Source organism: Oxyura jamaicensis, chromosome 12 (assembly GCF_011077185.1).
Source record: "Oxyura jamaicensis isolate SHBP4307 breed ruddy duck chromosome 12, BPBGC_Ojam_1.0, whole genome shotgun sequence".
Classification (NCBI taxonomy): Eukaryota; Metazoa; Chordata; class Aves; order Anseriformes; family Anatidae; genus Oxyura; species Oxyura jamaicensis.
Genome location: NC_048904.1, coordinates 8,629,092 through 8,656,507, shown reverse-complemented (window position 1 = coordinate 8,656,507; position 27,416 = coordinate 8,629,092). Strand labels below are relative to the sequence as shown.

General features: G+C 44.9%; 1 protein-coding gene and 1 long non-coding RNA gene across 3 annotated transcripts in view; one reads left to right on the top strand and one right to left on the bottom strand.

Moving 5' to 3' along the window:
• Positions 1-27,416, bottom strand: part of MAPKAPK3 (MAPK activated protein kinase 3) — a 108,129-nt gene that overhangs the window by 6,450 nt on the left and 74,263 nt on the right. For both annotated transcript variants that reach the window (XM_035338047.1, XM_035338046.1), the window contains exons 3-8: positions 9,111-9,250; positions 8,221-8,285; positions 6,013-6,092; positions 3,809-3,935; positions 2,225-2,300; positions 1,921-2,045 (exon numbers count right to left, since the gene is read on the bottom strand). In XM_035338047.1, coding sequence (XP_035193938.1) covers positions 1,921-2,045; positions 2,225-2,300; positions 3,809-3,935; positions 6,013-6,092; positions 8,221-8,285; positions 9,111-9,250 — 613 coding nt within the window. The remainder of the gene's footprint in view (positions 1-1,920; positions 2,046-2,224; positions 2,301-3,808; positions 3,936-6,012; positions 6,093-8,220; positions 8,286-9,110; positions 9,251-27,416) is intronic.
• Positions 14,024-14,395, top strand: LOC118173485. Its single transcript, XR_004754226.1, has 2 exons — positions 14,024-14,102; positions 14,214-14,395. It is a non-coding gene; the product is annotated as an uncharacterized LOC118173485 (long non-coding RNA).

Sequence of the window (27,416 nt, the reverse complement as noted above, 5' to 3'; positions counted from 1 at the left end):
GAGGCAGAACATGAAAACATCATAAACAAAAAAGGCAAGAGGGAAAGATAAAGGACTGGAGATTCTACTCCAATCTACTGTACTCTCTACTTCACAAGCCCAACTGTTCTGAGAGCAAGAAATTGAGAAAAAAGGGAAACACAGGAGCAGAAAGCTACCTGTCTAAAAGATGGCAACAAGCCTAGCTGAATGAATGCATGAATTGATGTTTTGAGGAGTGATAGAAGACAAAACCTAGCACTGGCCATGAAAACAAAGGCAATAAATTCTGGCAACTGAGAGGCCACTAAAAGGACAAAAAAGTCAAAGAAATGGATTACATAAACAGGCTTTGCAGGAGCTTTCTGTGAACATGGCATGGACCAAAGTGAGAGGTACTAAGAAACTGAGATGAGAGATGATCAGAGTTTGAGCGTGAGCTTCAGTAATGTGAACAGACAGGAAACACCACACCCAAGGGACATTATTCAGAAAGACTTAAACATAACTTCCTGAGGAAAACATAGAAAAAAAATTTGAATAAGTTCTTTTAGCAACACTGAATGACAGATGACTAAATGTTTCTAAGGAGCTGCAACAGGTACAATTTGAGACTTTAGTTTGATGGAGGCCACAAAGGAGGTGTACAGTAAAGATTACCTGGAGTCTAAAATCTATGAGGTAAACAAACAAATAAAAAATAATAATAATAAAAAAAAAAAAAAGAAAAAAAAAAAAAGAGGGGAAACCATGAACAGAGTCCATTAAGATGATTAGATGATTACAGGAAGCTAGTGGGAAATTCAGAGGTAGTCTCCATAGATGATGCAATGAAGAAATGATCAGAAACGGGAAACCATGACAGAACAGTAGGGAGGAGTAGGAGGACAAAAACAGGCAGATTGCTGACACTGTCTGATCAGCCTAAAAGAATGCCCATAAGCTAGCTAACCTTAGTAAGTTCAAAGGTAGAGGGCATCTATCTTCACTCAGGCAAGCATATGGAAACCCTGCACGTTTTCAAAGTGAATGTTCTCTGACCAAGCTCCCCTAGGATTCTAATAACTGCTATAAAATACGAACAAGTCTAAAGGCTGACACATTATTAAGCCAGACACCCATAACTAAAACATCTTTCTTACTAATGTGAAGTAGTTCGTGCTGTATACACAGCCATGGGATCCAATGAGGGGTTACAATACCACAGATTACTGTGCTATCCAAGGATAATTTGTTATTGCTTTAGCAGCAGACCGTAACAGCATGTTAAAAGTAGCAACATAAAGGGCTTGTCAGAAAGAAGATGTGCTCAGAGATTACTGACCCTTCTCTCGAACATGATGTGCAGATGAGACTTATGGGTTATGAGACTGTCAAAATAATAGGGAATCAAAACCATTCACTTTCAGGACACCGGTTTGGGCCCGTCCAGGTCACAGCTGAGCAGCAGCAGCTTTTGGTCAATGACTTATACAAAACAAATTGTTGACCTTGATTTAAGTGGTGGCTGGCAAGTTTCCTTATCACAAAAAGCTAGCATGAAAAGTTGCCATCCTTGCTGACTCTGTCACCAAGCAGGGCAAAGACTGAATGAGTTCTTAAAAGAGTTTGCCTTTCTTCCAACTCAGCTTGCATTGCAGCTGCCCTGACAGTCTCCTTTCTCATGATTAAATACTTTTGTTTCTTGAGGGTTTAATCCAGGCTTTCACTAGCACTTGCTGGAGTTTGAAAGAAAGTTTTCAGTAATCATTTACTTTCTATAGCACGTTGGTTGCTGGCTAGTATCTGAGTTCCCATTCCTTCTATCACCTTACAATAAAAAAAGAAATGTAGAAAATAGAAATAAACATCAAATCAGGTTTTTAGAAATAGTCTTATGTAAACACTCCTTCATTGTACAACACCATGTACATATTCATCAGAAGCACTGAGCATTGGTACCTTCTTCTGATACTTCAGCCCATTCTGGATTGGGAAACCCATACTGCCCCATCCGAATTCTTCTCTTCATCCCTGGAGAAATAGCTTGTCCAGTGTTTGAGTAGAATGGAGGGAAGCCACACAGGCTGTAAGAATGGACAAAATAAGTCTTACAACTAGAAAAAAATCTTTAATCTCTTAAGAAGTCCCATGAAAGCTTATATACTTCCGAAGGTTGCATGATACTAATGATTAATTACTTTTAAGTGCAGATTTAATAAATTTGTCCTTTTTCTGTTGTTCTGGACTCTTTTTAAATACTTACAGAATATACGTGATGACACCCAGAGACCACATGTCACATGATTTGTCATACTTCTCAGGACCAAGGACTTCTGGAGCTGAAGAAGAAAGAAAAAACAGAAATTAACAGAGAAACAGATATTTCCTCTCATCTTCATCACCTTATAAGTAGCAGCACACTTCAATAACAAATATGGGAAACATTAACAAAGCAAAACAAAACAACAAATACACCACGACTCACTGCAGGAACTGTGTGGTATTTTCTATTGACAAGTTCCTAAATGCATCTCTGTAGCTTTAAAGAGGAGGAATGGAGCTGGCAAAATGCCCTATACTCTTCACCTTAGTGTCTCTCTGCTCAGGAGAGTACTAATTGCAGAAAAGCAGAAGGAGCTATAGCTAAATGTGTACAGGGAGACACAGCACTAAAAGAGGCCTCAACATATGTTCTAGAAAGCAGAACAGAAAGGACCTACTTGAGCTGTGACAAAATTTTGAACAGTACCCAGGTGGAGTGTCTTTGGCTTTCCTAACTACAGAGCACTGTATTTTTCTTTGGCCTCCAGAGCACTGCACTTTTCATTAAGTAACAAAATTTTACAGAGATACATTTAGGGGAAATATTCACTGGGACATGTGATCTGGCAGGGAGCTTGATTTTGTAAGGAAAATGACTCGATAAACAAACGAGCAATCCTGCTGGTTTAAAGAAAAAGGTGTTGAGAAGGGAAATGTCAGCCTGTTTATGTACAAATATAAAGGCAGAAAAACATATATGCAAAAATTCTTTAATATTTTATCACTAATCCCAGTTTAAGAAAACAGAGAAGAAAGCATCAGGAAAAAATATTGCTATCATAGGTTTCTGCTAACAAATGAGTAACAGTATCTTTCATCACAAAAAAATAATGTAACACCTACATAGACGAAGGGGAAAGAAAATTAAGCCCTTTTTCCTCCAAAGAAATTCCAAGCACAGACTGCCTTGGTCATACCATATGGCGAATGACTATTAACTCCAAGACTGAAAAGGACACACTTTAAAATGAGTGCACGGAGGACAGTCTAATGTGGCATTCATTACACAGTGCTCCGTCACTGGACAAAATGCAGGCAAAAATTGAGCTGTGATTAAGTCAGTTTGGTCTTTTATTATTAATTCCTCCATTTGCCATCTTTAAAAAGCCTTACAGCTGAGAAAATACTCTCCTTGTTTTTTTATTGCATTAGTTAAGGTATGGGAAGATTTGCAAGGAAACACCCAAATAATTATGAAGCTGAGTTCAAATTGTGGCTTTTACTGTATCATCCAGAGGAAACATCAGGTTTACTTTGGTGTAATCAGAAGCAACATGTTCTCTCTCCTCGATCCTCATTTACATCCTCTATTAAGGCTGTTTCCTCTGCAACCAAGGAAGAAAGCAGGAGGACTGGACTGGAACCAGACTAGGTTTTGGGTTGGGGTAGGTCTCATTTTAAATTCTGCAGGCTCCGCCTTTGCATTGCATCCACAAGAGAGGATTTGCCATCTATTCCTACAGCCCCCAGACTCACTATAACGGGAGGGATAAGAAACAAAAGAAACACATCTTGGATAACTCACCCACATAGTAAGGAGTGTAACAAGGGGTCTGCAGCGCATTTTGTACAGTGGTTTCTTTGGCAAAGCCGAAGTCAGTGAGTTTGAGTACAGCATCCTTCTCTTTAGATGTGTAAAGCAAGTTTTCAGGCTGGAAGACCACCAGGAGAAAGGATAAACAGAGCAATGAAGAGAAGTCTTTAACAAGATGTACAGTCAAACCATTCCCGCTTGCCTGGATCACCACCAGCATCTCAGTCCTCTCTCACGGTCCATCACACCACACAGAAAGTTCCCTCCCAACAGGCAAGCATCTTTACTCAGACTAGGGATCAACATCCTTCTCTGCATGGTATTAGTGAGAGTACAGGGCAAGACTCCCATCAGATCCAATGGGCATCAAGTCTGGGTTCCTGAACCTCTCTCTAGTTCACTGCACTTACTAGGATTGTTCCAGCTGGCCAGCACCATTTGACCTGATGGTACTCTGTAAAGCCTTCAGGTAGCTTCAGGGACTCTACTAGTGACCGGCCTCCAACTGGATTTAACTCCATTCACCACGACTCTTTGGGCCTGGCTACCCAGCTAATTTTTAACCCAACGAAGCGTGCGCCAGTCCAAGCCAAGAGCAGCCAGTTTCTCGAGGAGAATGCTGTGGGAAACGGTGTCAAAAGCCTTACCAAAGTCAAGGTAGACCACATCCACAGCCTTTCCCTCATCCATCAGGCACGTCACTTTGTCATAGAAGGAGATCAGGTTCGTCAAGCAGAACCTGCCTTTCATAAACCCATGCTGACCGGGCCTGATCGCCTGGTGGCCCTGCAAGTGCTGCGTGATGACACTCAAGGTAATCTGCTCCATGAGCTTCCTTGGCACTGAGGTCAAACTAACAGGCCTATAGTTTCCCGGGTCTACTTTCTGGCCCTTCTTGTAGATGGGCATCAAGTTGCCCCACATGCCTTCACAAAGGCTCTTCAGAAACAGAATTTGTACAGAGAAGGTACAAGATCTTGTGCACAGCATGGGCAACAGGACATTCCCAGAATCTGCAAGTGACTGGACTTGTTTTCCAGTTTCTCAGTCATAAGGAATCTATGCACTATTTGATGCTGGTATTCAGGGACATCTAGAAGAAGGAAGGGATTGAAATAAAATAGTATCAAGTACCTATTGAATAATTTGTACCATATTTAAGTTAGCTTGCTGAGCATAGTTTGTAGGGAGCACTTGGGGCTAAGCAATTCATTTTCTGTGCTGTTTATAGGTAATGGCACATAGCTCCACAAAAGCGATCAGATTTGTTTTGTCTCTCAGCTGTTAAGCTATTCTCCAGTTCCTACCTCAGGACCATCCCAGCCCCCAAACATACCCCTCAGTGACACCAACCAATGTCAGTTCTCCCTCCAGCTAAATACACAGAAGCATCCACAGAAACTTCATATGCTCAAAGCTGTGGAATCAAGCAGGTGCCTCAGCGCATCACTACACGGCCTGCTCTTCAGCACACTGCATCTCACGCTGCCCTGTTGCTGTGCTAGGAAGTCCTTGGTGCAGCTATCTTGTCTTTGCTTATGCTGTGTGCTTTGCAGAATACAAACAAAATACAATGCTACAAACCCTGTCAAAACTCTACAAGGTTTGGGTACAGGCTTTAGTTAGTGCATAAAACACACTGTTCCACATGGCAATAACTGAGAACTTCCTATTTTTCCGAATACTTACAAACACTATTAGCATGGGCTGGATACAGGGAATTGTATTATTCCTCCCATATATGCAGTTTCTCTTGTTTCTGAAGCACACCCCAACCACTTTTTTTTTATTTTTTATTTTTTTCTTAAAGTGAAGTATGGTTCTGAAAACAAGTAATAACTGATAAAGACTGTAGGTAGAGGTATAGTACCTAGTGTAAGTTCACTTCAGGCAGTCTTATTTTCTTGTTAATTAACTGGATTCCAAGTTGGCAGTACCCATTCAGTTAGCCATCTAACTACCACCTCGATTCTTCTGCATTCTCTACACAACTGGGAGGCATTAGCACACGTGAATATTTTGACCTTGGACTAGATGTGAGCTAGTTGTGCACAAATCTCTTCTCACACACTGGCAGACGAATAGGAACACTTTGATCATCTGACTGCACTCCTAGTTCTATTTAAACCACCGCTACCTGTTTATTTTTCTGCTTTCCACTCTTTTCTCCTTGACCACACACCTTCAGGCCTCACCTTGACGTCTCTATGGGCAATGTTCATTGAATGAAGGTACTGGATGGCTGTTCCGATGTCTCTCATTATTTCAGAGGCCTCTGTAAATACAAATTTAGAGAAAGGTCACATTAACATTCCCACTGTAACTCAGGGACATGCTTGGGAATGCTTATGACTTACAAACAGCTTGCTGGAATACAGGGCTAGCATCAAGACTAGAAAATCTAAAATTAGCCCTAACAGCTGTGTTTTGGTTTTGCGGGCAACCATACCCCCCAATTCCCTGGCTGCTCAGCCCTCCTCCTGAGCATGCACAGCAATTGAACAGTTGAGACTTTTTCTTTTTTATGAGCTTATAAATTTGTGCTTTTATTTGCTCACCAGAAAAGCAGCAAGAGCAGAGCAGGTATGCAAGCAATGTGCAAGACTGTGGAGAAAGGACTCCCAGCCAGGACATATCTCCAGTAGTCCAGTACATGACCTTGGTTATCTTAGACAGAAGCTTAACTTTCAGCTTCTAGTTCAGGAGTAATGGGACAGCTTTTGTAAAGACAGAGCAACGTAACAGCATGGTAATTTTAGGACGGGTCACACCTTGTTCCTCATTGTCTTTAGAAGTTTTTCCTCAGAAGAAACAAAGCCAACAGTTCTATTCTAAAAAGCATAGACTGCCTGCTATAAAACAAGATGTTTCCAAAATGTAACATATACCCCAGTGGTAAATTCTTGGTGGTGGTGAGCTGCCTTGCAAGAGCAGTACTCAAGATCTGGACGAATGCAGGTAGACAGGGAGAGGTTTCAGAGCAGGGAGGAGGTTACATTCCCATTGTAGCAAGTGAGCACTGTATTACTTCGTCACTAACGGGGAAACAAATAGCAACTTTAACCTGCTGCTCTTTTCTGCATAGGTGAAAACCTCAGCTGCAGTAGAAGAGAGAAATTGTTGTACTGTAACCTGGAATTGAGATTGAAATTATGCAATCTTAGGCAAGAACAATCAGAAAAGCAGAAACACTCATCTCCTTCACAGAAAGCCTTGCACAACCTCCTCCTTCCTGGCCCAGGCCAAGAACCGTGGCTCCTAATGGAGAGTTGTGGCAGATATATGAAGGGCCAGCAGAGATGAAGAATCACGAGGAACAGGGCTCGTTTATCTCAGGAATGAATAAAAGTATTTCTATTTTAACACTCCCAAATGGTTTCTGAGTAAGTACAAAGAATGTTATACAATGGTATTTAATGTAGAAAAATCATGTTTTTAGCATAGCAGAATCACTAGGGACAATTGAAACAGTTTCCTCTCTGGAATCTTTTGTTTTAGGGAGAAACAAATAAAGCACCTGAAAATGTTCATTCTCCTACATGACTCTCATACCACTTAAAGGATTCATCTGAGGCTAGGAAACACAGGATTAAGAAAAGTCCAGCCTCGATGCCAGACTTAGAAAACACAGTAATTTACAAGCTCAGGGATAAATTTTTCCTCTTCAAATCATTTTGTCAGGATGCTAGTTACATACACTAATGTTTTCCCTCTTGAGCAGAAATAACCTCCTCTGTTGTGAATGGGCAAGGAGAATGACAGTCAAGCACACCTGTGGTACTCTGCAAATAATAAATAGCGATGACAATAAAAATGGCAAGACTACTCTATTACAAGCTCTGTCACTGACTCATAGCAGGTCTTTAAGCATGCACATAGTCCCTGTTATAGATGAGCAGGCTTGTTTACCATGTGGCTAATAACACTTCCTTTCAAGTAGTACTTTAAAACCCTTGAGTAAGAAATGTTTCATCAAACGTGATTTGCTCATTATATTCATCCCCTCACAGTATAGCTGTGCACAGGGACGTTATTTGAGGGACAGCCAGAAGAAAAATCACAGTAGAAGCTGAGCTGATGTTGTGGTCTGGCAAGAGACCAGGGACAAGAGTAATAGAGGCTGTGGTGGTTCATAAATGAAGAAGCTGAGCAGATTTGTACAAGGAATTTTCCTCTAACCTTCTACATCATGCCTAAACTTGGTACAGTCAGCTAACTCCTCATTTACAGGAACCTTTAAAAGTAATTGTTTGCTACAGAGTTGGATACAGAGTTAAAAAGCATAAACAAACCTACAAAAAATAAAACCAAAGAAAAATTCCTGTAAGAGAGAGCTAAGCAAGGGGACAAAGAAAAGGAGAAGCGATCTGTCAAACTTTAATTTTAAACTTGTGATTTTTCACCTCTCTCGGTGAAAGCTTGATCTCCTCTCTCCTGGATCCTGCTAAACAGCTCTCCTCCCTCCATGCTGAAACAAAGAACACACACACAAAAACAAGAAAACAACTTACGTGAGCAAGAAAGACCAAATTAACACCTGACTGTGCATCTGTGAACCATGGCAGGAATGGATTAGAAAAGATTACAGACCGCCTCCTATGCCAATGCTTCCTAAACATCACACTTGTTTGAATGTGCAATACCATTGTGATATGGAATAAGTAGAAAACAAAACAAAACCAAGGAGTTTTGATGCTTTCAATTTAATGCACACTGACATAAGGAACATGACACACACAGTCGGGAAGTCAGATACACTGGCACAGGGAGGCTGACAGTAACCTTGTTTTGTGTAAGGGTTCAAGATGAGAAAAAAGAAAGGAGGAAGCAAAGATACCTAAAATGACCATTCATCTCCAGTGAAGACTCTAGTTGTGGTAACAGATCATGGAGAGAGTAGGAAAAGTTTTAGTCAAAACAGTAGCAAAAACAATCCTGTTAGATCATAGCAGCTGCATGTGAAGTCCAGTCATATACAAAGTGCATCATATTTGTAGAGACGTATCTTTCAAGATTGTATTAATTACTCAGCTTTCCTCAGGATATTTGCAAAGGAGTACAAGGAAAATTTATATTATGCTTAAGGTTCCTCGTTCTTCCATTATACAAGTTGACTGGAGCAGCTATACATTTACCTACCAGTTCTACAAAGACAACGAAAGGTTTGCTGTGCAAACTAAACTTGTGCTGCTGAGGAAGCTCTCTTCATTCTTATGTAAGCCAACATATTCTCCCTACTCCCTCCACCCCCTCAAAGAGCAATGCTTGGTGGGGGGCTACTGCTGGTCCATACCATTCCATGACAATGAGGAGGCATCTCTTTCCATGATGTATATTCTCATAAACATCCAGGATGTGGACAATATGCGGACACCCTGAGGCCCTCCAGTGATATTCTACTTCCTGACGAGCTTTTGGGTTGTCATACAGGAGCTGTAAAGAAATAGGAGAAAGCAATGTCATCACTTTGCATCATTTGGCTTTAATTTGGTACCTACATGCAACTAGCCTTCGAGTTGACAACAAGTGCTACTCTGGGCGTGTTCTCCAGCCAAAGGATGCCAATCCACCACAGGACTATGACCAGCTCTGAACTGCCCCACTTCCTAGACTGAAGAATACAGAAGCAACAACTGGTCCCTTGAAGCTGGAAGGACCTTGAGTGGCAGCGAGGAAAGATTTTGAAGCTGAGATGGATACAGACCCATCTCATCTGTCTCTGGACGCAGAACTGCAGGTTTTTGCCACTTGTTTGCAGTACTTGCACTGCAGTCAGGTGGAGAAAAAGGTGTTGTGTAAAGGGAACTCCTGCAAGGAAAGCAGAAACCTTGTGCAGCCAGGTGGAGATGGAGCAGAGTAGAGCTGGAGCCTCCCAGTTTGTGGATGAAACAGGGACTTGCTCAGCAAGTAGGAAAAAATGAGTGTACCATAACTGTAAAAAAGAAAGGAAAGTTCAGGAAGGAGGCAGAGCCTCCTTCCCATACCTTTGGTTTATAGACTACAAGGTCCTCAAGAACATGAAACTAAGTATCCTGTGAAAACCCCATCTCCCTTTTGGAGGGAAAAAAAATGTGCTGGGAGAAGATGCAGTCTCAGGACACAACCACTCAGACCAAGAAAAAATTGCCCTAAGCTAAGGAAAGCAATCCTGTCTTCAGTTCAGGATTAATTCCTGTCTGGAGCAAAAGTGATTTTCTCTTTATGACCAGTTTTCTTATGCTCAGTTGCCCTCAGTTGCCTCCCAGGTTTTGCCTTAAGGATGCCTTTCAGGACATCTCCTGAAAGTGGACCAAGGACAATTAAGCACACCCATGCATGCCTAAGGGTTAAAGCCTTAGTAGGTAATAGCAGTGAGAGGCTGCATGAGATCTTCCACAGAAAAGCATCTCTGGTCCTCTCTCTCAGTTCTCTCTGGTAAAGGCAATTACCCTCCCACCTGCTCCCCAGGTGCTAGGAGAGAGGTCTTCTAGGTGTGATGCAAATCCTTAAAGTTCAGTGAGATTCAAAACAAGAACTTTCATGCTGACTGAATGTACTTCTTAAGTACTACGCAAATTGCTCATCACTTCAGGGTCAGAACGAGACCTGTGACTATGTAGGTGAGTGATCTCTCTCTGTCACATGTAAGGCCAGTTTATTTTAAAGGTGCTAATCTCTAGAAGAGAGAGAGAAGTGCTCATCTTTCCTGAGCCTGGAACCTCATACACAAGGAACGTGTCCCTTCCCATTTGAAGAACTGTGCTGCATCAGCCTCTGCAGCCGAGCTTTTGTGCAGTGGCAGCACATCCCTGAATCATGCCTTTTCTTCTCTGCCCATTCTCAGTCTCGTCTCTCTAGACACCCATAACACTTGGTGAGAAGCTCTTTACCGCACATTTATGTGGATCCTACACAATACGGCTGTGATCTGAGTTCGGTACTTCATACATAATCGTAATGATGGAGCAGCAACAAAAATGATGCCATATAAAGCATCATCAAAAGCATTGAAATAGACATAAAAAACAAGGGAAGAGTAATCACCTCTGATCTGTTCACCTTAGAAAAGGACTACAACTGTGCAGGAACTGTTTTCAAACAGGCAAACAAAACCAGCCACTTCTGCACTATTAGGCTTTAGCCTGGAGCTCTTCTCACTCATGCTTGCTATCAGGTCCCAGTCAAAACACAACCTCATGATAATTGCTGAAAACAAGTATTAACACGTAACCTGTCATGAGGGACCTGTGAATCAGCCCAGGAAAATGAGATTGCTTCTCCATCCGATTGCCACGTTTCCCAAGGCTCAAATGGTGTCACAGGCATCTCTCTGAATATAGGGAAAAGCATGATTTAAAGGTCAGAGGAAGGAAGTCACAAACTGTAGTTTCTGTATTGACTCCAACTGAGGCAATTTGCATCACTGGGGAAAAAAAAGCTTATACTCCTTAGCTGCTTCTGCAAAGCAGACGCAGCAGCACAGCAGGGAAGGCCAGCGACCCCTCACAAGATGCTGGGGAAGCGCTGGGAGCCCACCGGACAGAACGCTAGAGGCTTCTCCTCTCTTCCAGGCTGGGAACAGGATAAGAGCTGCTCTGCTGGGCATCCGTTTTTGTGCTTTTGGGAAGTACAAAGTGGCTGCGGGAGGCACCGAGCTGCCTGAGCAGGGTGGGCAGGAAACCTCAGCACCAGGACTGCCATGGGGTCCCCTCAGCTCCGCTCTGAAGGCGCGGTGGCCCCAGCACAATGCCCGATTTTCAGCGCCGCAAGGAGCTCTCGCTGAGTTCAGTGTCCTCACAGCCAGCCTACTTCTTCCACAGCTGTGTTGTGCACCCGGAGCACACCCCTTGGAGATCACTCACCATCTGCCTCTTCCTTCCTCCCCCAGCCTGGCGATGGCCTCCTTTCCAACACAAGTAACTTCCTAAAAAAAAGAGGTGGCTCCAATTTGGACAAAGAGCCCATTAGCAAGTCCAAGAGCACTTGCTTTACTTCTTTCAGCCAGCAGCCCATTCAGCAGCTTTTCCTTCACAACCACTGTGTTCCAGTTCAGTAGGACTGTCTATCAGCATTTTCCTCTCTGCCCTTCTGAGTTTGGGCTGTTGCCTAGAGGTCTCTTCAAAAGTTCATTAAATTACATGTGCAACAATAAAGCCCAAACACCCTCGGGATTAACCAGGCTATTCAGAAAAGCATTACGGGGCTTACTGCTTAGATATTACTGGATTAGTGTCACTTCTGAGCAGAACACTGCAAAAATCTTCTCACTTTTCCCATACTGTTAATTAGACATAACCATTACCTTTACTAATGTTAACTGCACTATAAGCTTTGTACCTGTGCTTGCACAGTGTGCAGAGATGTTTTCATGTCTGTACTGAGTGCTTATGAAAATTATTTCACTCAATTCTCACTCTTTGAAGAGCTTTTACAAAGCATTTTGATACATAAGCACACTGCAGCTTCTTTTCTCCAGCTCTACAAGCAAGCTTCCTATGCTCCACAGTGCCAAGCTCAAATGTACTCATGTCAAGATGACACCGGGAGAAGCAGAGTAAGGGAAATGCAAAAATGAAGAGCAGATACTAAGAAAAGTGATACAAACCAAGCAACATCTGATATATCAATCAACCACTAACCTTTGAATTTCTCCTTCTGAGCCTTAAAAATAAACTAAATCTTACATCTAAAATTGGAAACCATAAGCTATACCTTTTCTGAAGTCTCAGAGTTGCAGACGATCTCTAAACTCAAAGCCAAGCAGGGTTAAAGGCACCAATTTCTACTACATTTAGATGATGATTTATAAAGTCTGGAATTCTAGCCCTATGCTAGCAAAATTGTAAATATACCCACTGCCATCTTCCTGAGACCACACCGAGACCACTCTGTGCTCCTAGGGCTGTGACAGCTTTGATAAGGCTGTGACCAGGTCCTCTGCTAAGCTACAATAGTGCAGAGGTAATCATCAACAAACCCAGAGTTCCAGAAAGTTTTCCAGCCCTGCTGGTCCATGCCATGGTTGGAGCAGAGAGCAGCTTTACCGAGCAATACCAGCTCAAGGAGCCTCCAGTCGTCCCCCTAAGTTCCCAAGCAGTTCAGCTGAGTCACAGCTTGTTACGACGGGCTGTGGGCAGGATGATGAACCAACCTAATTCCAAATCAAGGCAACCCCCCCAGACATGCCCCATCTCCCAGATTTTTCATCCAGTGCACAGCAGCTTCTGCATAACAGAGCGGGGATGCCCACATCCACGGACAGACAGCACAGCTTGGAGCATGAGCTGCACAGCAGAAAACTGTTTCTGCTGGAGCTCAGCATTACTGACCCGCTGTCTGAAAGAAGCAGATGAAGCAAATATTAAAAATTTCTTCACTGGGAGATCACCAAAACCACGGGCTGATGGAAGGCAAGGGAGAACAAGAGCTCCAGAGGGAGCCTGTCCAGGAAAAGCCAGCAAGAGAAGGGAAGGGCCCCGTGCTGTGCTCCGCCTGTCTGCGGGGACCAGCGGGGACTGGTGGGCATTCCGGGATGCCCTGCCAAGCCAGGACCTGTCAGTGGGGATTCCTCAACCCGTGAGGTTGCACCTACAAAACAAAATCACTTCTGAACCACAGCTTGGAAGGCCAGCCCTATTTTTCCCTGTGCGGAATTTCTTGACAGGGGGAGGAAAGAAAAAAAAAAAAAGGAGAGGCTGAAAAGTGGCACAATACTTCCTAATTGCTTTTCCATTGATTCGGTGTTGTGGGAGCAAGGAAGGATAGCAGGAACCCTCGTACCTTAATAGCCTGATCCATACAGGAAACAGCCTTCTAAGGACTCCTGAGAGCAGCAAGTTATTTTCTGGATGCTGCAACTGTACCAGCAGAGAGAGAAGATATCCATGGGCACCTGCATGAAACAGGCTGAGGACAGGAAGCAACGACTTCTTTGTGACTTTCTCTTAAATATGCACTAGCAGATTAGACAGAAATGTTCCTATTACACCCGCTCTCTGTTCCCTACACAGGGGACTAAGACCCTTACATATATCTTTTTATTTATTTTAAATTTCAGCAATTTCTCCTGGTTCCAAACAGTTGTGGTGCTTGAATTAAACAAACCACACATGCACCACACATTCAGTGTTTAAGCAGCATCTTTTACTCACTTGCAACAATTCCAGAATCTGAACTCCTTCAAAAGACAATCTGCTTTATAATCTCCACTCTCTGCTTTTCTCACATAAAAGATTACCATTATTAATAAGAATGGGATGAGAAGAAACTTTCAGCCCTTGGGGTCCTCAAGAGGGAATTGGGATATGTATGTATTTAAATAAAGCTGTATTTTTCTAGCTGGGTAAAGAAAGTTTCTGCTCAGGCATAAGTGGGTAAATGTCTAAATTCTTTTACTTTCTTTCCTCTTTGCATGTAGCTGTTATAAAAAATGCTGAATCCTACAAATAAGCCCTGGAATTTAAATTCACGCTGATGCACAGAAGCTACACCATTTGCTGCAGAGCAGCTCTTCCAGTCATTCTTTATTCAAGAGGGGTTGATGGCAAAAGGAGGCTTGGATAATGTTTCTTTCATATCTTCCCACCCCTATGCTATGAAAAAAAAAAAAAGAGCTATCACTATGGCTTTAGACGTTTTGTCTTTTATTACGTCCTGATTTTTTGCATTACATCTACTAATTCAATGGTAATCCTTACCTGTTTTCAGATCTCTCTGTAAGGGATAAAACCATCCTTTGTGTTAGAATGCAGAAGGAATTGAAATTATCTAGTTTTTCTTCTCTACGCATCAGCACTGCCAGTCAGTCAGGCTGCAGCAAGGAGCTCGTGTCTGTTTGCAATGGCAGCCCAGCAAGCAGGGAAATGCACAAATGCAAATCTCAAAGAAAGCAATGATTTCTTTTCTTAAAATAACAAAAAATGCCTAACACATTTCTGCTAGAATTATTTGGTGCTGAAGCATCAATCTGTAAACAAGGAATAAAACGAGGGAAGGCAAAGGTAGCGGGTCATCGCCGAACCTTTCTGCTTTTATTTCAAATCCAGTTTAGGCTATGGGAAATTAAATCTGCTTGGAGGCTTCACTGAAACTGTCACCCTGCTTCCAGCAGAGCTGTCCAAGGGCTGCGCAGCTGCCATGAAGTGGCACCCCTTCGGTGCGTGGGGAGACAGCCAGGCGCAGGGGTGGCTTTCCCTGGCTCAGGGCAGAGCAGGGCCAGGCAGGGCCATTTCGGACCACGCGTGACCGTGGCATCTCATCCTTTCCACTCAGCCTAGTGAGTACCAGGGGTTTAGTGCCGGTGCTGCAGGTCCCTTCTCTGCCCACCTCCTCTCCAGCCCTCCAGGCTCTACTCTGCATATCCTTTGCAACAGCTCTTCGGTGTCTTGCCAGCACGAGCGAGAACGGAGGGGACAGAGGGCGGCTTGCGTGCACTGCCAGAGTCACGCTCCGAAGCCGGCCTCCTGCTGACACGCAATGCTGCAAGTTTCTTCAGCATGCATTTTAAGAGGAAATTAGGAAGGAAGGGTAGGATGTACAAAAATAAAAAGCACAAGGTAACAGAGAGGTTTGCTCTTTTGGAAGAGCTTGCACACTGGACATGCAGCAAACAGGCAGAATTCAGCTCTCGCAGCACTCCTGCTCCTCCGTCCCCAGAGAGCACAGGCTGTATAAATATTAGTTTGCTCCAAGCCTCTCTCCTGCAGCGAATCAACTAGGTCTCTCAGAAAACAACTTCGGTGTGGTTTTGAATTTTATTTATTGCAGCGGTATTCAAATCACAACCAGGCTCAACAACCTGAGGTAAATACATGAGACATACCACTCTGAATTCTCTAATTACATACGCACCCAGCCATGCACTCTGCAAAGGTCAACTGCCTTTGTTCATAAACATTTGTGGGGATGTGGCAAACACAACTGAAATGGCAAAGCAGTGGGCCAGGATACATTTCAAAGGTATCTTCGTGCACCCGTGAGGTTAGCATAAAAGGCGGGCACATAAAATTGCCTAAGTACCACTTGACAACATTCCTTCATTAAGAAAACAAGCCAAAAATGCCCATGAAGAAAAGCCACTGCTCTGACAAATAATCTGATATCAAATTCACCTATCTGAACTGCAGAGCCCAAAGCATGCAGCTGTACATTCATACTGTAGGGCATATAGATTTAAATAAAAAGCATGCTATGTGTTTTCCTACAACCATAGGACTACTTTGCATTTTAATATTGCACTTGCTCTGCAGTGTGGATGGAAACATAATTCTTACTGGCACCTTAAGATTCTGGTTACTCTCAGCTGTGACAGGCTACAAACCAGCTACATGGGGCTTCTACATTATTCAAAATACCACAGCTGTATTTTTTAAGAAAAATAAATCACCAATTGCTACTAATATGCTGTTACCAGACAAGAACACCCTAAAATGCTTGCTCGTACAAGGCCTGGAGATCAGCTCCTCTCTGTACCTTCTCCTCTTGACAACTTCTACGAACGAACACCTGAAGACTGCATTCTTCAACACTTCAAGTCAATATTCAGCATCTGCCTAAAGCCCCTTCTGAAAGGCAGGCACACTATGAAATGCTCTTTCTATTGATTCTTTAACACGCATGTTAGGACCATCTGAGAAAGAACAACGTTGGGAAACGCTCTGGTGGTCTTTCCACCCTTCCCTTCACACCCCTTCCTCAAGTGACAGGCAGAATCAGAGGACGGAGAGGCAAACCACGGCGTTCATGTTCATGCTCTTCTTCAATGTCTGGTCTCTGGACTGCAGGGACCTTGTCATGGCTTTGCTCTGTGCTGAGTAGCTCTTCACCACACAGAGAGCCACTGTCTCCATCCCTGGCGCAGGGTTCTAGCCCCCACACGCTGAGCAGGGCGCGCGCCGGCTGCGGCCCCGAACACGGGATGCTCAGCTTGACGTGACGGCATCGCTCTGCCTAGAGCACACCCAGCTCACCAGCACAGTGCCACATTTTCCAGAGCCTCTTATTGCATGAGTACCTACCACATTTGGGGATTGTGATTAAAATGAGATGTGTAGCTCTACCATCACTTTTACTCTTCCTAAATTTCTGAGTTAAAGAAAAGGAAATTAAAATCCCTCCTGAAAATGATGGCACTTTTCACTTTATAGTTCCGCTCTAGTGCCTGGTATAAGGTTGCCTCTGGAGGGAAAAAGAACTAAAAAAATAAAAATAAAAAAGCCCTCAACAAAAGCTTCACTGCCTACCTGCCAGCTATGAGTGTGTCAATTCTGATAACAAGGATTCAGGTGGCTTGGCCTTGGTAATTCATATATCTCAGTCCTTGGCTGGTCATGAGTAATAGAGCCTGTGCGTGCATGAAACTTCGCTGTTTAAGAAAACTCCAGCTATACAGAATGCCATGGCATCTCCTCAGAAATGCAGGTGATCATAAGGCCTTGGAAATTTCCCTCTGCTTTGACTTTACTCACAGAACATTAAAACAAATTCAAGACTATAAAGACTTCTAGATGTCTAATACCTCTCTGAGACATGCACTGTGGCCAGCAGTTTTGCTGCCCTACCACGGAGAAGGGCCTGCCTGAGCCCGAGACAGGCTGCCACAAGCACAGTGGCCATCACAAAGCTCGCCCACTTCCCTTTCAAGCGCCAGTTTTACTTCCTTAGCTTTGTCTTCCTCCTGAGCAGTGACTGTAATACAGCAATACTTCCAAAAACATACTGGCACCTTGCACAACCATGCAGGACATGGCAGAAGGCGCAGTCCAAGCAACAACAACAAAAGTTCGGAGAAGATCGAGGTCTGATGTTTCCTTTCTTAGTCTTCCTGCTAATAAACGGTATCAAAATTAACACAGAAATGATAATACTGAACAAGACAGAAGCAGGAATTAGCAACATGTTTAATCTCATTAAGCATGGAGAACAGTAGCTCCAAGAGGAGCTCGTGCTGCCCCTCAGCCTTTCCCCATTTCTTACACGTGTGACTACAGTCACGGGGATTAACTCCCAGGAGCTCCCAGGAAGGACCTGGCATCCTCTCCCCACACACAGAGGCTCTCTGAGGCGTGTGCTGGGTTCATGCTGTGGACACTTTCCATGTGTCTGACTTTTCACCTTGCAGTGCACCCAGCCCCTTCCCACTTCCCACCTTCATGACTTCCCCGCTCTCAGCTGCAGGGATCTCTTCTCCAGCCCCACTGTTTGGCAGAGAAATCACAACGAACCTCCTGCCCTCCCATACTGCGGCCTGCACACCTGAATGCCCTTTGGGCCAACTTCCCCTCGCCTTCACGTGAATTTTGAGCTGTGACCCAGGTAAAGCTTGGCAATGCGCCATCCCAGGCCAGGTCTTTCATACATTGCTGCTCTTCCTCTTCTTTTACATTTCCTTTCTCTACACCCACACCTGTGCTTTGTCACATCACCTGTCAGGCCAAGCGGTGTCTCTCTCTTCTGTCGCACCTCCTGTCTTAAGCATTTCTAAACCACCCCACATCAACACAAGAACCCAGAAATAAATGAGGAGCTCTTAAATCTTCCTTCTCCCATTCCACAGGGTTCATCTACTTCTTTCAAGCGCTACCCCAAGGGGACACCTGCTATGCCCCAGACATCAGTAGCACTGGCAGTAACCACCTCACACCCCTCACGGATGAGAGACTGAGACTTCATCCAGTTCTTGGGAACCCAACGGGAATGGCTCCAGCCTGAGTGATGCCAAATGCTTACTCCTGAAAGCCATCCCCTGCGGGGACTTGACTTGTCTTCAAAAAATACAGCTCTAAAACCTTCAGCAAGGACATCAGTAAGACTTCTCTACTGCTTCAAATTGCTGCTGCATATGTTTTCACGCTCACATTTGTGCAAGCTATGCTGTTGGCATTTTCAAGCAAAGATCTATATCTGTTTCTAAGTCATAACTCAGTGGGTAGCTCAGAGGCTGATGGTTTAAATGTGCATCAGGCAAGAAGATCCCTGGAACTGCTTATTGTGTAGAGCAAAGATATGACAGAGTGGTGTGACTGACTGGAAACAAAACTGGCAGTATTCAGAAGGGGCTAGAAATGCAAAGGAAGCCATTAAGAGAAAGAGTAAAGTAAATTCCTCTCCAAAGACTTCTTATGCTTATTTTGTCTGAACATATATTCTAAAGCCAAGCGAACTATTAAATAGGAAGGAAATAAACTGGGGGAAGGGGGAATTCAACAGATGGAGTCAACATAAGCAAGTACCGGTGCAGTAAAACTGCTATTTGTGTTGCAGTTCCTTGATTCATTTTGCTCAGTGTGCTAGCGTAGCCATCCAGGGTCACTGCTCCACTCTGCCAGCGTGGCGCACGAGCACGGCCCCCCAGCTCCCCCTGAGCCCCCCAGCACCTGGAGCAGCTGATGCTGCGGCACACGGGCCGCTGGGGAACCTGTGCTTCTTGGAGCACAATGGGGGTGGGGACCAGCTGATACACACCTAACAGTCCTGCCCCAGAAGATGTCTTCTCCAGAAACCTTCAAGAACTCCATGTGAGCTGCCCCTCGCCCCCTTTGCAGAATCATTCAAGTTGGAAAAGACCTCCAGAATCATCTGGTCCAACCGTCCCCCTACCACCAGTGTCACCCACTAAACCATGTCCCCAAGCACCACGTCCAACCTTTCCTTAAACACCCCCAGGGACGGTGACGCCACCACCTCCCTGGGCAACCCGTCCCAACACCTGACCACTCTTTCTCAGAAGAAATGTCTCCTCATCTCCAACCTGAACCTCCCCTGGCACATCCTGAGGCCATTCCCTCTAGTCCTATCACTACTTACTTGTGAAAAGAGGCTGACCCCCAGCTCCCCACACCTTCCTTTCAGGGAGCTGTAGAGAGCAATGAGGCCTCCCCTGAGCCTCCTCCAGACTAAACACTCCCAGTGCCCTCAGCCGCTCCCCACAGGACTTGTGTCCCAGGCCCTTCACCAGCTTCGTAGCCCTTTGCTGGACACGCTCCAGGCGTGGCCTCACCAGAGCAGAGCACAGGGGGACGATCACCTCCCTGGCCCTGCTGGCTGCACTATTCCTGACACAAGCCAGGATGCCGTTGGCCTTCTTGGCCACCTGGGCACGCTGCTGGCTCGTGTTCAGGTGAGCGCTGACCAACAGGGATCCTTTGGATCCTTTTCCTCTGCACAGCTCTCCAGCCACTCTGCCCCAAGCACAGTATGAGGCTGTTGAGGCCAAAGTGCAGGACCCAGCACTTGGCCATGTTGAACCTCACCCCTTGGCCTCTGCCCATCGACCCATCCTGTCCAGGTCCCTCTGCAGGGCCTTCCTACCCTCTGGCAGATCAACACTTCCCCCAGCTTGGTGTTGTCTGCAAGCTTACTGCGGGTGCACCCAATTCCCTCAAATTGAGTTTTCCTAGCAGAACCCCCCGCAAGCCACAGCTGGATGTGGCCCTTCTGCCCCCAAGCCCACCCAGCGGTTCACCAGCCCTGCAGCCCCCACACTGCCCGGTCCAGCAGCAACCCTCGGGGTGCGCCTTCGGCAGCCCACACGCCTGCAGGCCCCCGGTGAGTCCCTGCTCCCACCCTCCCCGGGCACACCGTCTTTATTTCCCCTGAGCTCCAGGCAGCAGGGTTTTTGGTTTGGTGGTTTGGCTGCCCATTTTATTTATAGTTTTAGCCAACTTTTAGCCCTACACCAGGATGTGTGGGAGGCAGGAGAAGAGGTCTCCAGCCCTAAAAATCCACAATCCGCTTCTTTTTCAGAGGCTAGAGGAAAACTGCTCCATATCCCCTGTACCCAGATGACAGGAAAGCAGTCAGACAGCACAAAGGTAAAAAAGAACAGCTTAAATGGAGTGTTCCCCCTCCCCACCCCCCCTTTTTTCTCCCCAAACCGAGAGCATTTCCTTTGCATTTCTGAATAGATTTCCTCTCCTCTCCTGGGTAGTGCTGGCTGCCTCATGACTATACATGCAAGAAGCAGAGGTCACTACACATGCAGGAGGCAGAGGAGGAGGACCCCAACAGTATTTGGAAACTTAAGGTTTTGATGCCTCCGATAAAGCGCCATCGCACTGCATGGGGCTCAGAAAATTTGAGATTTAGCAAAAGCACTGCTGAACAAAAATCACTGCAGGAACTTCAATCCTTTCCACCTTTCCAAGCTGCAAGGCATATCCCTTTCCTTCTTGTACACTGCTGCCCTTCCCCCCGCCCCCCTCCCTGCAACAGTAGCTGCTCGGGGTGCACTGCAATGCTGGCTCATTTCCATAAGCCAGGATGCCTGGAAGAGACAAGTTTTGCCTTCAGGGAGGGGTGGGGAAAAGCTGGGGCGATGGAGAAAAGGGCCTTGGAAGATCCTCCTGGATTAAAGTCACCTGCCTGATTCCAGCCAGCATTAGTAGCATGGAAGCAGCTGCCTGCTGAAAGCGTTAATGACTTTCAAGGCGATGATTCCACAGAAGCAATGTGCCATCCGGTATCATTCTCCTAGACATGACGCAGCAGGGAACCAGGGAAACATACCCGCACTAAAGCCGTGTTAACAGCAAAACAGATTGTCTGAGCAGTGCGGCTGCTGGTCTCTGACCAAACACTTCACAGCAGGCAGTGGCATGGGGAGAAGGCACTCGGCCGTGATGCTCTTCCCATCAGTTGGGAAGACAATTCCCCAAATGCAGACCGAAAGGCTATGAGAAATCTGCAGATTTTGGACATCAGACAACACTCCAGAAAACCTGGAGCATACCTGCCTACTGTGCAGGATTTTGTCTAAGACAAAATGTTAATCCTCCTCCAAAAGGCTCGGGTATTTACTCACTTTCAGCCACACACCACTCTTCCAAGCAGTGGCACCACCGAATGCCTTTAGAAACCAGCTCGTGGTTTGTCTTCACCATTTGATGTGTCATGAGATGAAGAGGTGCGATTATTTTTCCAAGGTCACTGGCACGTTTGTGACTAATGGGAATTACAAGGGCTCTTTAAAACCATCAAAATACCGTCTCTGAAGAGCAACCCAGCATCCCTCCCGCTGCAAGCTCCTTGGGTTCTGCTCTGTTTTGGGTGACAGAAGAGGATCTGGCCAAAGAATGTCAAGACAGCGATACATGTTTCTGATCACACAACTGTGCAGCAAGAGCTCAACCAGGTCCAATGCAATCACATTCAAAACACTTCTTAATACTAAATGGTAGTATCAACCACTGCAGAATCAGGAGGCATTTATCAAACCACAATGCACTAAACTTCCAAGCTCCTGAAGTCTCAGCTTCTTCTTAGCGGCTGACTATTCTAAACCAAGAAGCTGTGACTTTGAACGTGGAGAGGGGGGTACATTGCCAGAATTCATAATTACCCATCGCTAGCTGCATCTCTGGCTGCAAAATTAGAACTATTTTAGTCAAAACTAAAAGTCTCCATGGAAGATATACATCAGATTGGTAGATAAGCCTGCTTAGGTCCTGGACAGAACTGCTGTTCAGGAAGAGCCCCTGCCTTTACGAAATCAGATACCAAGAGGTGATTTATCTATGAAGCCTAGGTGCAGACATCCACTTTCAGATTCTTGCTCTGCCTGAATTAAATTGGGGTCTCTCACTTCACTGCCTGAGTCCTTGCAGCTGCTACAGACAGGGCTCTTGGCTTGTCCACAGTGTGCCAAGCTGCTCTCAGTTTCTACTACTAAAGCACGAGTTAGCAAAGCAGGGACAGAGCCCCGAGTTTCTCAGACCCCAGCTGAGTGTGGGAAGCAAGCACTGTCTGGTCTGGGATGGGCATGGCTACTCTTCTTCTCAGGAGGAGCTTTAGAAGTCCCCAACTAAATGCTGGGAATATAAATGTTCATATTTGATAAAGTTTTCATGCAAAATTCCATTTGCTGTTCAGCTCTAAGGGACATATTTCTAAAAACAGTTACCACAAAAGAAAGGAAAAGGTGGACTTCAGCCAGAAAACCTCCTCAGGGGTGCACACAGTCATTACACAGCAGGGTGAGGGGGGGTCAGAAGAGAGCTTGAGAAAACAAGACACCCCAAAGACAAGTTCTGTGAACGCTGGGATTACTGGCAAGCTGCACACCAGGACCCTCACAGGGTCCCTGGGGAATGCCATGTGACAGCTGCACTTCCTTTCTAAAACATGAGAGTGCTACCGGAAAATGTTATTGCCCATTTCCCAAAGGACTGCTACATAAAATACTGTGCCTGTTTGGTTCATTTACCCCTGTGAGCTTTAGGTGAAGAGACCGCAAGAACCTGGGGCTTAGAGTACGAAAGTGGAGCCCTTTCATAACTCTCCAACAAGCTTACTGAGACAAGTTCTAATAAAGGGGTTTTCAGCCTCTGCAGCTGAAAGAAATATTCTCTTGCCTTTTGAGAAAGATGGAATTAGGCTTGGCTGCAGCAACATGACTGAAGTCTGTATGTTTCCTCAAATAAGTAAGTGCATATTTTTCATGACCCCAATTCTGCCTACACCACAATGGTACCAAAAAATAAAAAAGCAAGCAGCCTTATCGATGGGTTCGGTATAGTTAAAGAGATCCATGCTCACCCATGTTACAAGTCTGATTAAACGTTATAGAGCATACAGGCTCGTATTTGAATTTAGCAATTATTTATGGAAGATAAACTAAACCAAATTCAATCCAAGAGTGTGCATCAAATGAAACGAACAACAGAGCCACAAATCCCCCGTTGTTTTGCAATACATGCAAGAGCTTTGTTCTCTAGTAGATACACCCACCCAGTTGGCTTAGATACTTCGCAGAAGGTATCAAAAGCAACAAATACCTGTCAGAAGCCAAAGGAAGAAACATTTAAATCCCAGGATCCAGCAGTGCTCTCTGGCACTTTGAAGAAGAACTTTAAAGGTTCATTCTGCACAGATACCGCACCATTTAGAGACCACAGATTTCTAGATGACAAATAACCTATAGCTGTGAGGATTCCTGCAGTACTCCTCAGCCCAGATTTCATCTAGGCCACATAGGATAACATCATCTCCTTTGACTAGGTAAGCCTTCAAAAAAAAAAAAAAAAAAAAAAAACCACACCCAAAACACCCAAAACCAAACCGACAAAAAGCTCTGCGGGCATTATCACCCAGTCAATAGCTACATTCCTGTTCCTATCTTTGCCAGTCTCTATGCTGTTAGCCTGTAAATACTGCTACCACAGATTTCCCTATTATCAAGAACCTATTGTACTTAGTGTACGTTTAATATTTATTGCACCTTTAGCTCAGCCATCCCGTCTCTAAGTAATTATTAGTTGGGTAAATTTAGCACAGAAGCTCACTGTGGCAGTCCCACCACCGTGACAGAAAGCAGACCCCACACACAGTCCTGCCTCTGCCCTCCCTCCAGCCCAGCCCGTGGCGGGCCTGACGCTGCGCAGCCCACCCCACCTCTCCCGCAAGGCCCTAATATGGGCTCCTTTCACTGTTCGGACCACGTGAGTTCAAGATTTTCCCGACACATTAATATTCTTTTACTTCGCTAAGCTGTCAAAACCATGCCACCGAAAATCAAAAGGGAACACCCAGCCTATATGGCTTATGTTTTCACCGGGGTGACCTGCAGCATTACACGCACCCAGGGGCTCCTGTAACAAACTGCAGGCAGTGCCACAGCCTGAAGTTCTGATGCAGTACAGAAAATGAGGAAACTGCTGCAAAACAAAGTGAAGAAAAAGGAATGAAAGCTGAATCCACCACTTTGCACGCTCCCGACCAAAAATTAGCAGTAAGGCAGCAGTGGCGCAGCTTGCAGCTTTCACTGAAAAGGCTTCAGTGAAAGAGCAGAAGAATGGTGAAGCTTTATTGGAAGTGATTGATAGCAGAAGCAAAAATAACCCTACCACCAATTAAATCTCTGAGAAGTAGCTATTGAGAGCTGTTGTACGATACAGGCTTTACATGTTGCGTGGACTGCAAGCGACCCGCGACTTAAGGCCCTGGGAAATGCCTGACAGATCACGCCACGGATTTTTCTGGCTGAATAATTTACATACATTGCCTGTATGAAGTGCTGCAGCACAGTTAAGAGGTTAGGCTCTTACCATTAAGAGAATGGACTCGGGGATCTCAGATCCTTTCCTAGGTCTGGCACAGACTTCTCTTGGGACAAAACCCTCTCTGGATGTCATTTTCCTCATGTTTTACTGTGGCATGGTGCTTTCAGCACAAATTGTTTGAAAAACTCTAACACAGAGATGACAAGAGGCTATAAGTAAATGCTGATAAATTCTGTGCATACAGCATAACTTAGTAATTTCATCATTCTATTGTTTCTCTTTGAACCATTTAATACCTCATCAATAAAACTGTAATAAACAAAACGTTGCAGATAGCCTAGTGGTTCTTTTTCATCTTGTTCTCACTATCAACAGACCTCTGTAATACTTAAACACAAAATATGATTTAAATTGTCATTTTAGACATTTTAACATTAGTGAATTCTAGGATTAAGGCTGCTTGAGTAACCTTAATATTGCTTCCTTTGCAAGTAAGCATTAAATGCCTTATACCTCCCTCCTCAACTTCATCCTTACAACATGCAGAGTACAACCTGAACCCTATTGGGATGCAAGTCAGGATCAAAGAGTGATGGGGACTGCTATCTGTAGCCTCTCCCACCTCCTCTGCATTTTACATAGAAACTGGAAGGTGCAATATAAGAGAGGCAGGAGCTCGGAAAAAGAAAGGTCTTGTGGTTACCATGGCTGAATGCTACTCTTGAAATATGTATTCTGCTCCTGTCCCTTTCTGATGTCTCACCCAATGCTCAGAAAGTCGTCTGAGCCAAACAGGCAGTCACTAACTGCCAGCACCCCGTTTCTAACCAGCCTGTTGCAATCTCATTTGCAAAAGCATCAGGAACTCCCAGCTGCAGATGAGCTCGGCTCGAGCTGAGGTACAACCTTAGTAAAGTACTCCAAGGAGGAGCAGAAAAGAAAAAACCTGCCCCCAAAGCAAGCTATCCTCAACCCATATACTTCAAACAATGCTCCCAGAAGTCAGTAGCTACTTTTGCTCTTAGAAGTCCATCCCATCCCTCTACTGACCACACGTGAACAAGGGACAATACAAACTTACCTTGAAGCAATGTTGTGAAAATAGCCGCGGTCCAGGCATTGCACTGAAAACACCACAAAGTACAACCAGGGGGAAATGAAAATATCTGTTTTCAGAGCAGGTCTTGAACAACCTGAAGTGAAAAAGCCTTGGCCGTATGCTGGACAAGGATGATGAAACCAGCTATTGAAGCCAACTATTTAGCAATCCAATCATTTTGTCTCTGCATTGAAAAAGGCCGAAGTGGGGGAGAAAACACCACGCACAAGAGGGTCAGCATGGACAGCACAGATCGTGACATTACATTTGAGTGCTCTGTTTCCCAACCCCAAACTGCTACTTAAGGAAGGAGTTCAATTGTACGTGGAAGAGACTGTCTAGTGGTTTGGATTTGTTTGTTTTCCATCAGCAAGCCAATCCTGAAAATACCAAACCCTTTTACGTATCTTCACTTTGCTATCCCCCGCGACCTACCCGCAGGGCTAAAGCCCACATATCTGCTGCAAGACCTCTGCCAGTTAGCTAGAACAGTAGTGAGTGACAATGACATAGCACATAAAGCCAGGGATAAATAAGGCATAAAGCATTTAATGCCAGTGGCTTTCCCAGCTACTTGGTGACGGGACAGAAGCCAGGGGACACGGAGGTTCTGGGTCACCGTCCTGCCTGCAGGGGTGAGCACTGTGCCAGGTGGCCTCCTAGTGATCTCCTGCAAATCCCAGCCCCCCTGCTGGTCCCGTCTCTGCCTCTGCCTCAAGCCCACTGTCCTCTCCTACCAAGCCTTACTGCCTGAAGACCTCTTCTGGCACCCAGCCTCGACCCCCTCCGCTCCATCACTTACTTGCCACACTTACTTCTCCCACCTCTGCACCCAGCCTGTCCCAGAGTCAGCTGTCGCAACTGAACACATCCTGACTCACCACTAGAGATGTAGGATTTGGCTGGAACTTGGAACGGTTAAAGGTGACAGGGCAAGACAGTCCTAGACAAAAATTCATCCCTCAATAAACCTCAAATCCAAGTAACATGCAGATTGCTACAAATGTAATTTGTATTTTATGTAGGCGTTTTTTTTTCTAGTCTTAGTATTGGAAATGGTTGAACAATTTCTGCCAAAACATCTCCTGCAAAACTATTTCTGCACAGGAAATTTGAACCTTCAAGCCTGGCAGAGTATTATGATGAGAGAGAGAGCATAGATCAAGGCCATCTCACCAGGAAGCTGAGCTGGGAGCCATGCCTAGAGGCGTGCTTCGTCCAGCCCAATTCTGCATCTTTCCAGAAGGCACAGCATAATCCCCTGGTAACAGCACTCACAGCACTGACCTGACCAGATCATCATTCTTCCTGAATTCTGTTTTTTGTTTGTTTTTGTTTTGTTTTTGTTTGTTTGTTTTTTCCCTTTTTACACAAGATTTATGACATTAGTCACAGTCCTGATGTCTTTGCTTAGATAAACCCTTCTCTTGACTTAACAGATATTTTGCCTGAGCAAGAACACCGACTTTGTTGGTTATTTTTGCCTCATTCTACAATTAACTCTGATACCGCCTGAGAAGCTAAT